Source organism: Osmia lignaria, chromosome 15 (assembly GCF_051020975.1).
Source record: "Osmia lignaria lignaria isolate PbOS001 chromosome 15, iyOsmLign1, whole genome shotgun sequence".
Taxonomy (NCBI): Eukaryota; Metazoa; Arthropoda; class Insecta; order Hymenoptera; family Megachilidae; genus Osmia; species Osmia lignaria.
This window is the reverse complement of record NC_135046.1, coordinates 12,124,539-12,138,960: the sequence shown is the minus strand read 5'-3', so window position 1 is coordinate 12,138,960 and position 14,422 is coordinate 12,124,539. Positions and strand designations below refer to the sequence as shown.

The 14,422-nt window shown below is 38.4% G+C and overlaps 1 protein-coding gene across 2 annotated transcripts; it reads right to left on the bottom strand.

Moving 5' to 3' along the window:
• Positions 1-2,946: 2,946 nt before the first annotated feature.
• Lis-1 (LisH and WD40 domain-containing Lis-1) lies at positions 2,947-14,414 on the bottom strand. Of its 2 annotated transcripts, none has more exons than XM_034333396.2 (7): positions 14,275-14,414; positions 11,015-11,161; positions 5,404-5,557; positions 4,756-4,962; positions 3,978-4,388; positions 3,560-3,908; positions 2,947-3,394 (listed from the first exon to the last, which is right to left on the bottom strand). In XM_034333396.2, exons 2-7 carry the CDS (start codon positions 11,050-11,052, stop codon positions 3,321-3,323), a joined length of 1,233 nt encoding a protein of 410 aa, XP_034189287.1. In that variant the 5' UTR covers positions 11,053-11,161; positions 14,275-14,414; the 3' UTR covers positions 2,947-3,320. The 2 variants fall into 2 exon arrangements, with proteins under 2 accessions (XP_034189287.1, XP_034189288.1); XM_034333397.2 differs by lacking the exon at positions 14,275-14,414 and adding an exon at positions 12,642-12,790.
• Positions 14,415-14,422: the final 8 nt, after the last annotated feature.

Sequence of the window (14,422 nt, the reverse complement as noted above, 5' to 3'; positions counted from 1 at the left end):
ATTACTACTATTCCTAACAGCAAAAAGTTAGAGAAACTAAAAAGAATAATGTTCAATATTTTCTATAATTTGCATCAGGTTTTAGATGTTGTATTTTTTTTTTAGTGAAATTCTAAAGAGAAAAGTACCACAAAAGAATTCTAAAGTAATTTGAATTTACAATTGACAAAAACCTCACACAGGATTGAAATTAATTTTAATAAACTTCCTTTTACGAATATAACATGCACATGTATAGTCACATGTCTGAGCAGTTGTCTTAAGTATATATTTACATAAATATAAAGAATTAAAAGTACAATGGTATCCTATATTCCAGGTGGAACGCAGAATTAAGACTATAATAACTGTAATCACAATAAAATATTCGAACTTATTTGTTGTAATAAGATATCACAATATTTCATATAATTGGAGATCCTTTAAAAATTTTCTAAAACCTGTATACGTAAGATACAACAGCTCAGGCTGTTTTCATGTTAAATTCATAAAACAAAATCAATTAAAATTGACACTTATGTATATTGCAATGAGCCCTGTTTATGAAACACTTATCAACTCCCATCTTTCTTTCAGTCGCTGTTACATAGGGTTCATTTAAATCTCTGCTAAAACTCACAACGCAAGGGTTTCAATGAAAGCTCAATTCACTTATTACGTGTGTGTATATATATATATATGTATATCACAAATGATGACAACACTTGAATCGTTACTCTACTTGAAACGTGTCAGTATCATTTCGCGATGGGCGGGTAGAAAAAGCGAAAAAAGTCGACTAAAGCAAGTGCGACGAAATTTACGAAAAGCAGCTACGACATTACTTTTATTACGTCATTCTACGTATAAACACCGAACAATTCAATTATCTGTTCGGTACGCGTGGGTTTTTTTTTCTTTTTTCTCGTTTCAATTACAATTAATATATTCGTGTGTCTATATATACATATATATACACAATTATGTATATATACACAGAATTGTGTACATATATATACATATTATGTTTCGTGTGTGTATACGTGTCCTGTGTTAAGCTTCTCTCTCACACACACTCTCTCTCTCTCGCTCTCTCTCTCTATTATAAATGTAAAATACTGACATGCATGTACTGCGAAATTGGAACGCCGAATGCAGGTTCATTTTGACCACGGTATACGATCCACACTGGGGTAAAATGACCTAGCATTCGGCGTACCCAGGGTTTAATTAAACCTTTACTGACCTAACGTATTTGCATGCCGAATGCGGAGTCATTTCGACCCAGTTGTTATACTTAAATATATTTTAAGCTTTGTATACAATTATTATAATGACATCATCGTGGGTCAAAGCGACCCCGTATCCGACTACCGCGTCTCTCGAGAGTTAAATCGTACGCATTGCTCGTCCAGAGGAAAAAGAATACAGCGAGTGCCGTGTCGATCCTCGCTGGGAGTACGTCGGTCATTCGAGAAAGAAAGAAAGGCCGACTTCGATTTTCAAAGTACTTCTTTTCTGTTTTTTTTTTTTTTTCTTTTTTGCTTCTGTACAATTCTGTCGGGAGAAGAAAACGAAGAATTTCCATTGAATTTGAAACAGCACGAACACAGGGAGTTCCCCAAAAGAACAGAACACCCAAGTATCGTGATTGCTACAAGGTTTTATTTATCCAATGGATTGAAATGAAAAATTAAATGGCAAACAACGATGCACGAACGACGACGAAACACACAGGTAATACAAGCAGAACGACGTTACACGGCTCCAATCAGAAATTTCATTTTATTTGTTCATCAAAATAATTTAGTACCACATCGAGTCGAATGGTCTCTGGCTCTGTTGGGGAGAAGTTTCGTATAGAATAAAGATTGGCGCATATCGATAGACGAAGGAGGATAATGGTTAGGAGAAATTTGCCTTAATTAAGCAATCGTTATACGAGATCTTGACGAAATATATGCCTGCGTAAATGTGTGTACCGACCGATCGTTCACTATTATTCCCTTTTTTTTTTTTTCTGCTTTTCTTCTCTACGGTCTGCGCTACCCGCTAATAGTAGTTTAGAGCTAAATATACAACTAGTACCTCGCATGTCTCGGGACCCCACGCAAAACTAAATTATGCGCCTGTCAAATACTTCCGTACGAATACACGTTTAGTATATTTAGTATTTTTCTGTAGGTTTTCACAAAATCCGCGCGCTTCACTCGGCCGTCCCTCGTACTTTTCTTTTTTTTTTTAAATATTACCGTTAATAATGCACGTTGTTTGGACGCCATACACTGCCGAAAGCCTACTCTTTCCCTTTATTTTTATTCTGATTCAGCAGTTTCTTCGGGGGTTGCGTTCGCCTCTGGTCGTTCACGTCAGGTTGTTTCGACGTTTCAGGGGAACGTTAATAGTACACACATACACTGACATACGCAGCATGTAACTTGAACGTTCCAAACGGACGCCCTACTGCCCTGTGTTTCTCGTTCTATCGCAGAGCTCCCAAATCTGTCCGCCCGTTTGCCACGTTCGTTCGCTTTACATCCGTGTTCACGCTTCTTTGTACCAGGAACATGCTACGCACTCGATCAACGTTGGATAAATTATTGACATATCTGAATACATGGTAAACGCTAACGACTCCGAATATCTCGTATGTGTGTATGCGAGAGCAGATACGCGCGCGTCTGTGTCATACGTATCGGTGTCACTTGCCGATTTTACATTGTCAAGAACGCTCAAAGAGAGGTCAGCGTAGCAAACGAGAACGATTGACCGTGACATTCCGGAGATACGGCACAGCCGAAATTCTCTGGTCACCATCATCGGCGGTTCGAGGAGGAGGACGACGCACAACAGTGTTTATTTCGATACGTTTTCACGTTACGTGCGTTTCGCTGCGAGATCATTAGTTTTGGATGTTTCTAAAAAAGCAAGTGTTCTTGCGATACAATTTTGAGATACTCGGAATACTTGTTTCTTATTTTTTTTTTTGTTTTTTTTTTTAAACCGCCGACGAAATATTATGGCAAAGTGTCCTCCTCGCGAGAAAGAGCTAAACCTCAACCGACTCTCCTCGAATCGTGCAGTTCGTTACCGTAAAACGTATATGTATTATTAATAATTACTAATTATACTTTATTATAAATTAATTAAAGAGCTCTTAATCGTACGTGTTTATGTGTGTATAATAATATTAATATTAATAATAGTAGTATGTACGATAACATTTTTGTAGCATCTTACTCTCTCGGCCGTTTCCATTGAATTCGACGCGCATCGTTCGCCTTCTTTTCACAATCTCTCTTTCTCGACGAAGGTTCTAAGAAACCCGGTTGTTTTGGTGACTAGCGGCACTCCCAGATCTTCACCGTTTGATCGACACTACCGGTGACCACGTAAGGATGGCTTTTGTGAAAATCTATAAAAGTAAAGCCGCTTTAACATGCGAATCGGTAACGGGAAGTAATTAACAATATAGAAACCATTCTGTGTACAGGATGATTCATCTAGAATTTCAAATGAAAAAATATCTTCGAGTTTGTTAATTATAATTAAATAGCGTAGATATAAAGATTCTACTTACCGACAGAGGTGCAAAAATGAACATGCGCCTCGAGGGTTTTCATTGCTCGTTTATTGCGCGTGTCCCAGACTCGCAGGGTCTTATCGTCAGAAGCACTGACGATAAACTTGCCACCGGGGTGGAAGACGATGCCGCGTACCCAATTATCGTGTCCTAGGAGGGTAAAGAGACAAACGCCGGCACCGACATCCCAAACACGGATTACCTTGTCCCGCGAACCAGATGCGAGGAAAGGTCCTTCGTGAGCACCCTTGTTATCTGCTCCTGCTGCAGCATTAATCGATGCTCTGGCGCTGTCCGGTGCCCATGTGATACACTCTACGACGTGATCATGGTCTCTGAGTTCCACCTAAAATGAAAAAGTATTTTAATGAATTTTCTAGAAATTACAAATACAATGGACCATGCGAATTTATACCTTTGTCTCTTTCGTTGCTACATGCCATACTCGCACCGTTTGATCGTTCGAGCAACTAGCGATTAGTTCACCACAGGGACTTACCCTGGCCATTCGTACCCACTCTCTGTGCCCTGTTAATGTCTTAACACAATAACCTGTCGCCACTTCCCATATTTTGATGGTTTTATCCCTAGATGCGCTCACTACGAAATCCCCTTGTGGCACAAATGCGACAGAGCTGACACTGTGATCATGTCCGTGCATGGTTTTCACGCAGGCGAACGACTGGTGAAAGTCCCAAAGCTTAATAGACATGTCTGCACTGCATGAGACTAACAGTTTACCGGATACGTCGAATGAAACGTCCTGTACACTGTCAGTGTGTCCTTTCAATGTTCTTTCAAATTCGCCGCTTTCGAAGTCCCATACCTGGATGACACGATCGCCAATAAGAAAACTAGTACTAATAAAAACTGGTAGAGTCGCAAACGGGGAAAGTTGAAAGTAACTGGATACTTTTTTCAAAACCAGTGTGTCAAGTAGACTATCAAAGTTTTAGACAGAGAGTAAAAAAAAATAAATACAATATTCAGCAGCTACGATAAAGGTCTCACTCTTCCCAGAAAAGAGTGATTAATATTCTTCACTTTTTATACTTCTTACGTATTCATAATGAAATCATACTTCTAACGATAAATATTTATGATCCCATAAGCTGGTGTTGAAAGAATAATAATGTAGCTCCAATTACTTCTTCGACGACCATGTTCAACTTTGATGTTGATGATCCCTTTACCTTAATGGTGGCATCTTCGCTGGCAGATACTATAAGACTAAACACAGGATGAAAAATAACTCTGTTTATGGGAGCTCTGTGTCCAGTGAGGCTGTATTTTTCAGGCGGCCTTGGTATCCATTCGGATGGTGATCTTTTGCTACGGGTTGGCGCTCCTTCTATGAATTCTTTCTCTGCCTCAGAGAGTTTGGATTCCAATTCCATTACCTACAAATATCAACAAAAGTTAACACTGCAATTATACTATACCATATTTTCTTCTCCACTTACAGTAATGATGAACGTTTGCCTGATGTACATATAAGGTGTCCCAGAACTGGGGTAGGACCCGTGGAGGGATTTCCTTTTCCTTTGCCAAAATGTTGTTTAGAATGACCTTAGCAATCATCCCTCCACGGGTCCTACCTCAGTTCTGGAACACCCTGTATATTTTGATATGGTAAACAGAGGTATTATATTAGTCAGTATGCCACTAGAATACTTCTAAACATTCAGTTAAAACACCTTGTGGAGTTTTGATAAAAATTCAAAGATTTTCTTATCCGTTTTGAACACACGAGGCATTTATGTATAGCTTTCGTGGCAGCGTGTCAAGGTAATATTTTTGTCCGCGTTAATATAGAGCTGAAAATTCGCTAATCCTCTTACCTTCTTTTGCAAGCGTATTACCGAAGTCCATTTCTTCTCCAGAAGGCCTCCGTATTTTCTTTCCACTTCCCCGGGCATGTCGGCTTCCTTCTTGAACGCCTCGAGTGCATCTTGATAGCCGTTGGTGCTGAGATAGTCCGCGATCGCCTTATTTCTGAAAGAATACCATAACTAAACGGTCAATGGCTAACAACTGGTTGCACGGTTTGTCTATGACCTCGCAATAGAAAGGTTCTCTTGAACGCCAAGAATAATTCATAAGCAGATATAATGCGTAACGAGCTTTTTCTTTTAATTGTCTTGAGGCAATCGACTCAAAGTCATCCTTTTTGCGTCACCTTGTTACCATTGCGTTAACAAATACGTTTGCTTCGTATAGATAAGACAGTAGTAAACTAGAACTATTATTTCAAGTGTTGTTACAAATATTCTTTTACGTTTCATAAAATTTAATTGCCACAACAAAGCAAAATATACAGGGCGTTAAAAAATTACCTGAAGAGCTCTTCTTTTTCCACTTTTTACAATTTTTCAAGATGTAGAGCTCTTCAGGTAATTTTTTAACACCGTGTATATCTCACACCTAATTATTCCAAATTTCAAATGATCACTGGTCTAGTCAGATTCTTCTCCAGTGATATACGAGTTTCTAAATGTATCTCACTCTATCGTTAAATCAATTACAAAACGTCGAAGAGCCATGGGTCATTCTTTGCCAGCCTCGTTTTTCAAACTTTCTTCATCGCAGCAATGTGTGAAACAACTCGTGAATATCTTTGCGCTTCCTTCTCCCTTCTCTTTCTTCGAGACAATGTTCTACAAAACACTTAACACGTTTCCTATGCATAGACAGTGGATCAGAAAGGTGCCGGGGCACGCCCAGTGTCATTATGAGAACATGTGTATACATGTTGAGGTTTACAAACTTATAAATATAAAAACAAGGATCAGCTAACCCGATCCTTTTAACAAAACTTGAAAAATGTTCTGTCCACCACCTTGGAGCTTGATGGCATCAACGTCTGCGTCACCAAAATAAAAGGCACGTGAAAAGTTTTGTTAAAGCTTAGGTGATCCTTGTTTTTATAAATTTGTGAAACTCATTAATACGTTACATCTAATGTAAGAATAATGCAAATGGTATTTCCAAACATCTGAACAAATACGAAGTTAAACGATCGAAGAATGACATTTGGCAAAAGTATCCACGGGTAGAGGCGCAGGTATACCTGAGGCTGCAGGTTGAATACGTGGGAAAAGAGATTGAAAGTCGGGCAGAATTATGCCGGGGTGAAAGGCCTGAAGTCGGTCGTTCGTCCCTGTTCACCTGCTTCCACATGATAGTAAGGTACGTAGGCGAATTATCAGCGCGTGTTTCGTTCAAATGCCGGCAAACAAAGGGAACGAAGCCGGAAAGCCCGATCGATTCCTCCTTCGCCGATTCGAGAACCTTTCACTCGAACCGAACGGGACACGCAAAACAGAATAAATCGGATCCACGTCGAAAAAGCACTTAGCTCGACGTTCCCGATACCAGCCTGCACGTTTCGCTAATTATTCAAGCGGTTTTCAGTTTGGCCCCATCGATATTAATCTTCCGTGGAGAAAGTTTCGAAAGACCAGCACGAATCCTCGGGCGATATCCTGATCCAATTCCTGGCCCGGATATTTTTCGGGGGTCCAAAATTGCTATGCAGCGCAACGTCCTCGTTATTTCATTCCTTGCGCGAATTTCAACGCTCGAGAATCGCTACGGTTGATCGTCTCTTACGCGAAGATGATCCCCTTTCCATCTTCGCTCGCATCTTCTTTTTCCATTTACCTTAGCACACCTGTCAGCAGGTATCACGTACACTAGATATAAGGTTTCCCATCGCCATCAGAAACACGCTCTTACGCTCCCAGTTATCGATAGAATTTCCTTCAGGACTGTTGCGAGTTAATTAATCTTGGAAAAATGTACAGTTCCTTTCGAACGAATCAGATTTGCATAGAAAAGCATTATCGTGCTTTCTTTTATTGAATTCTTGGATAAAATCTGCTCGTGTCTCTCGATGATTAGAATCTGTAGAGATTACGAATAGATTCTTTTCATTATTCCTTCTTATTGAACATTTGATGAATTTTTAACTAGCAAAGTTGCTGGTAAATTCATTGATAAATACAGTACCCATGGTGGACTTTCCGAAGGAAAATGACGTAGAGGAGCAAAGCATTGTTCTCTACTCACGTTTGAAGTCTGTAATGATCACGTGTACAATTATCACATTCAAGGAATAAGTTTCAACAGATAATCGACACTGTTTGTATCATTAATTGGTCATTAACGTTTAACGGGGAACGTATTACCACGCAAGATAATGCGAATTAATTTCACTGGAATGAAACTGCTGGCAAGTGTTAATTGCAATTCTAATTGCAATAATATATAACCAGATGCACAGCTTTTAGAAAGTGATTCTTGGTTTCGATCAACGAAAGTTTTCCACTTCAACGAACCTGGTACTCTTTCTTTGGATAAGATAGAAAAAAATAACTGTGTTTTTCAGATGATATAGCATGAAATGAAAAATATGTTTGTAAACTATTTTTATATTTAATGCATTTACGATTATAAGTTAAAGGGGTGGAGTTATATATGTATATGTTATTTGACCATATAAGGTACACCAGGACTCCACTATTTAAGGTATTATATTGCAGTACCTTCCCTTTCTCTATGAAACGAAACGACTCATTTTTTTGAAACACTAAACGCAATTCCCTGATCCATCCCTTCAAACATTCGAAACCCTTTATACATGGTAGTTCCGTATCGATCGCGTTGCATACCACTTTCACCCTTCTCCCTATTATTTTTCCACTTTCTTACATCATTAACGAAACAGAATGGGTGAAACGTTGGCAAATGCAAGGGAGGAGCTCTATCGATTCCAAGGTCTCATTGCAGCCAGCAATTCTCCTCAACTTTCGTGCACACTCTTTAACAGTTAACAGCCTTCTTCTGTCAGCTTTCTTGCTTTTTATTCTCTCGTTATGAAACCTAAAATCTCTTTTCCTGACACGCTCCACCACTTGCATAATTTTTAGTTTGAATCCACTGCATTTCTGTTTTGTGTTCTAAATTTCTTTACTGCGATGCCCGATCGGTTTTCAATTACAAAATGCAAACACAAATAAGGGATCAAGGTAGATCAATGAACGTTTTAACGTGGATCGAGTTTCACTTTAGATAGCTTGAAAAAAGAAGCCTGGTAAGAGGAACAGATGCCACAAGAGGCCACCTGTAATGATCAATGAAACCCTTTACTTTCCTTCGTTCATCTCTTTGTCTTCTAAACACGTTTAGTACCTGAAAGTTCAGTAAAGATGCTTAGAGGATTTAATCGAAATATGCTACAAAGGATAAAACAAAAAGAGAGATGATTCTCATTTGAATAATTACTTGAAAGTACCAAAACAGTTTGTACTTATGACCTCTATTTCCTGAGAGAAGCCAGAACAATCAGCTATAAAATTCCAACTTCCTATTGCCTTCTGAGCCTGGAGGCTGTCCTACTTATTTCAGAAACACAAGAAGAGACTAGAAGCTCAAAATCCTATCGACTGTTTAATTAAAAAACCTCGACATCTTTAAGTTTGTTAAAGAAGTTTCAGGTGAAAATTCTTCGACCCGAGGCTGAAGTATGAAACGAGGAGCATAGCAAGTTTGACCGGCTCCTCTCCTCCCTACAGTGTCTGGTGTCTGCATTTCCCTGTTTCCCCGTTTCTTCCTCGTTCGTCCGCCCGTTCGACGCGTTATCGATCCCGCTATTCGCGCGTGCTCAACAGACGCCCTATCCTGCGGCTGGTCCCCGCGCGACACGCGTCGATCCACGAGTGATTTGACGTCACCCAGAATTAGTCAGCATCGATCGACACAGGAATCGATAATGTCCCGTTTTGGTATTAATACCCGCTACGGGGGTTGTTACGTGCCTTCTCCCGACCAACCCTCAGCCGGAGAATCACAGATACGCAGCACGCATTTTTCGTTATGCTGACTTATTGATCCCCTTCGGAGCTCGGATAAACGGTTCAATTGCCACGAGGGTCGTCGATGATTGCAATATTCAGTAATATTATAAAGAACGCTTTTACCATTGTATTAATAGCGTGACATGTGTAAAATCGTACGTCTGCATTCAAATGACCTCAGAATGCATTTGGATATACAAAATCTGGCACGCCACTGACCCTCATAATAGTCGAGGCATTAACCGGTCTTTCAGTGACACAATATCACATGTCCTTTACAATAGTGACCTTTAAATTTCATTGCATGGTTTCCTTAAATTGTTACCTTAGTTTATTGGCTTTCTAATGTTATAAACACTGCTGTTCTATTAACCTCGTTATCAGAGTTATTTCTTGAACGCCAATGAATATATAATGAACTTCAAGTTGCACAGGATTTCCTCTGATATCGATTATTTTATCACATTCTTAATTCTATCCCTAAACTCTATCGCTTAGGAATCAAGGAAAAGGAAAGTTGGCTAGTACGCAATACCGTCTTTTGTTCTCGAGTATTCGACTGAGATTAATGCGACCTTACTGAATAAAAATTTCGTTGCGTTGCAATCCCTTGGTCCTTTCCTGTTCTACCAGATAATTTCATGGTGATTCCAAATATTTTCTTTTACTTTCCGGCTCGTGTCTGTTGCCTAAATTCTTAAAATAGTTCGTCCATTTAAGAAATTCCTTTCTATTGTTTATTTCCATCACCATTAAGCGTTTCCACGAACAAGTAAATCAAGGAGAAACTGCTGATTTTCACTCAAAATATTTGCCCAAGTTTCCACGAATTAGTTATCATTGTTTCCAACTGATTCACCGACTTGGATGAATCAAAGAAAATATTGGATACTTCTCTCTCTAACGCCCCACTCTCCTCGTGCGATTATTGTAATCCGCAGGTTACTGTTTTCTTATTAATATTCATCGCACGTTACGATACATGCTCTGGCTATAATCGTCCCATCAAAATTTCACGCAGTGTGCTGCTACTCTTCCGCAGGTGTTACCAATATAGCTAATTGTTCGTCAACTTCACTTCCTCGACTCTTCTAGAATCGCTCTTTTAACCTGTGATCTTTCAAACAACTAAACAGTTGAATAATGTGCTTTCGAATTTCAGAACTGATCAGGCTTTATATTTATCAATGATCGTATCAAGATTCCATGTGATAATACTATTTGCATGTAACGATAAATTCATTTTACATTCAACTTTCTGGGTATATAATTAATACGTCGAAGCAGACAATTTCGATAAGAAACTAAATAATAGTTGCGCAATTACGCTGACCTAAGCGTAGTAGGGATGAGATACACGTTTTTCAAGATGTTCTCCCACTACAAGGAATCTTTTCCAAGATGTTGCACTACACCTCCACTTTCAATCCTCGTGTATTTTAAAAAGAAAAATTATGAAAAGAGCAGTATGGTTCTAAAATAAAAACTTTGATAAGAATTAGATGTTTATTTCTTTCTAATTGTGTACGGTCAGTGAGGGCATGGTCGGTGAAAGTATCTAGAATTTTTGAAATGTAACAAATTTGAAACTTACAACTCCTCCCTCTGACGTTGAGACAGCACCATTTTCATGATCCTCGAGTGTGTTTGCTGGCTTTACTCAACAGTGATTCGAACGAGCGCGACTAGATTCTTCTCCAGTCAGCTCCTGATTCCTTTAGTACCCAGCCATCGACATCTCCTGTAAAACAAAATAGTAATAATAAGCGGAATGATAATATTAAGCGTACAACTTTAACACTGCGCCTTCTTGAATACTATTTCAAATTTGAATATCTTCCCGCGCTTTGGTGGATTTGAACTGTTGCCGAAAATTACGCGCGGCTATTAATAAAAACGCGGTTTATTTGAATGATCGAAGTTACCGTAACTTGTTACAAATAAATTCAAAATTAAATAATAAATACAAGTAGAAATTTTCGAAATGCACGCTGCAGATAAACACAGAATTCAATTAGAAGAGAAAGTAATAAAGTTTCTTCGCTATGTTCATTTCACATTAAGCGCAACTTATATGCAAATTATTATTTCAATTATTTTAAGTTAATTTATAGACACGTTGTAACGAATAATTGTTCATTTCTGTAACAGTTTGTACATGAAATTAAATTTGATGTTAATAACCATGATAATGTTATCGGTCAGTTTACAAAAAAAAAAGCAATTACGTAGCTCATAACACCTCTTTTTTAATCTTGCGCTAAAAAATATATCTCGAGAACGCGAATTAATTTATAATCGCACACCCAAGAATTATTATTTTTTTTAACATATGAAAAATCCAGTATGTATAAATTTTGTTTAACAAAGAAACGGTAAAAAACAACAGTTTCCCGCGTTTCTACGGGTCGTAGTTTTACCGTTTAAAATGCTTCCAGCGAAATAATTTCTTATCCGATATAAAAAGAGGGAAACAGACGAGCATGAAAGGAAATTCAAACGAATGTGTGAGAGCGGTTTGTCCTGAAATCCTTAATCGGAACAATAACATGTTCCCTGAACTGAAAGCAATGCCGTGATTTGTTTTACTTTCCATCGGATGAAAAAACGCGCCAATGAAGACATCGCTCGTTTCATTTTATTAAAAGCATCGATCTACTGAAAATTAAAACAAAGAGAAAAATGTTAAAAGTTAATAACTTGCAAATTTTAATATTAAACACTTATGTACGTACGTGTTGGTACTTTAATTTCGAAAAGCATACATTTATTTATGAACACGTACGTATAGTAAGCCTGGCTGGTCATAACATTTTATTTATACTGGACCGTTATATTATCGAATATCGATAACGCCAAAATAAGATATTTTGGTTTTTATATTTAAAAGAAATGTTATCATACTAATTGCTAGAAAAACACTGATTAATGCAAACCATCTCGATTAACAGTAAAACGAAGGAAAACTTGTATAATAAAAAGAAATTGTAAACGTTTTCTATCTCGTCATCGTTTCAAATTGAGTGTTATGCAAAAAGTAAATGAGACTACTTTTTTAAAGCGATGATGCCATCTTAAGAGCAATACCAACAAACTTTAAACAGACTGTAGAATGTGCAAATAGGTTAAAAAAAAATACGTTCCTGTAAAATGTCAACCGTTCTACTGATTTTATACATTTATAGTTTCTATTAATTTCACAAGTTTCGTTAAAAACTTACATATGTTATTTGTATTTTATTCAAGTATATAAGAAACGTAGGAAAACCAAAATATTGATTACATTCCTCGTGCGAAGCTCACTTCCTTCTGTACATCCGCGTAATGACATAACATTTGGCAAAACCCGCGGATTTCCGTGAAATAAGCGAGATCGTGATTGGACAATAATATTTGAACAGGGGTTCGAGAGGTCTACGGTGATTGGCGAATGCCACTCGAAATCAACCAATTAGAATCGCTGAATCGCGGGCGGCCATCTTTCCCGCTAATATTCGAGTCTAATCGATAACCAAAATCTTCGAGAATGACTTCACAGTCATCCTCGCAGAAAAGGAAAGATGATTTTAGGGAAAATATTGAAAGAGGACAGACCTTGACAATCGGAAAAGCGTGCTGCGTCGTCGCGACGCTTTATGACGATGCTTAGCGGCGCGATGCGCCGTAATCGATAAAACCGGCTGTCCGCCCACCCTCGTTGCTGTGTATATTTCACCTTGCAATGCATTCAAATATTCATGACAGTTCCCTTTTTTAATCCTCTACATCTAATTGCATTAGAAAACACAATAAAAATAATTTAAATGATACACTTCTTGTTGACAATGCTCAGTTTACACACACACCCCTTTATATTAACACTTTGATGATTTATAAAGAAATTAATTTTCTAAAAGTAAGTTACTTTTAGAAGAAAAGTAAATACAGGTAATATTTCCAACGCTGACACAAGCTTGCTTTCTAATTTGTGAATTAAAGCCACATATCTACGCGTTATTTATCATCAATGATTTTTTTGCAACGACTATTTCCGGGATCGTCAGCACAGGTGAGCGACTCTTGGCCTTCTCGACCCCGCACACCGCGATCTACCTGTGGCTTCGCTTTTCTCAACTAATCTTCTTACATATAAGCACGAGAAGTTACTCGAGATCATCGGCAGCTTCAATAGCACTGGACACGCCAAGATTCACTTGCTTTCGCGCATTCAAATAAAACAATGTCAGTTTTCATTAAAAAAATCAATAACCCTTTAAAAAAAAAAAAAGAAGATAAATGATCATGTTCCCGTTGAACATCATTAGAAATTCAATTCGCTGACAGACTCGACAGCTGATCGCTGACTCAATACCGACTCGCGCTAACGTCTGTCAAAAGGTGCAAAGAAATCAACTCTCGGCGTTCACACTCTGACAGATAAGATAATGTTTAAAATCAAGGAACAACGAAATTCGGTACAAAGGTTTAAGTTCGGTGGCTTGGTAGTTGCGGCAAAGTGATCGCACTACCGCACCACGCAAACGGTCATTCGCGAAAAAATCAATTCAAAGTGACGTGCAACATGTACGTTGAATATGTATGAAACACCGTCGGACGACTGGTCGAAAATCATCGACTGGTATCTCAATTTGTTTTTAATTAAGTGCGCGATATAAGGCGGTGTCATGTTGGTCAGAAAGTATTGCTAGAAGATTATCGAGTGAACGCGGAACAACCGTTTGTTGTAAATCGTGCACGGCCATTTTGCTAGAACCTGTCACGTCTGGTTGCTATAGATTTTACAATCGGACCGAGCTGCTACCTTCTAAATACGCCGTTGAAATCAATGTTACAAATTGAATATTTAATACTCACTCTTTTTGTCAGAGTAGTAGCAACCGAGATTCTTCGAGATCGGAAAAAATCGCGAGAAAACCGGACGAACACAACCACTGAAGGACTACTCGAGATAACTTCTGCGATAGAACTGGCTCACAAGGTGGCGCCTGCGAAAGTCTTCCTT

Bases quoted from the DNA above. Each gene is read 5' to 3' on its own strand.
- Lis-1 (XM_034333396.2), bottom strand. From the start codon at position 11,052: ATGAAAATGGTGCTGTCTCAACGTCAGAGGGAGGAGTT. The intron at 5,558-11,014 runs GTAAGTTTCAAA...GTATTCTTTCAG, and splicing joins CAACGTCAGAGGGAGGAGTT to AAATAAGGCGATCGCGGACT. The intron at 3,395-3,559 runs GTAAGTAGAATC...TTACTTTTATAG, and splicing joins TCATTTTTGCACCTCTGTCG to ATTTTCACAAAAGCCATCCT.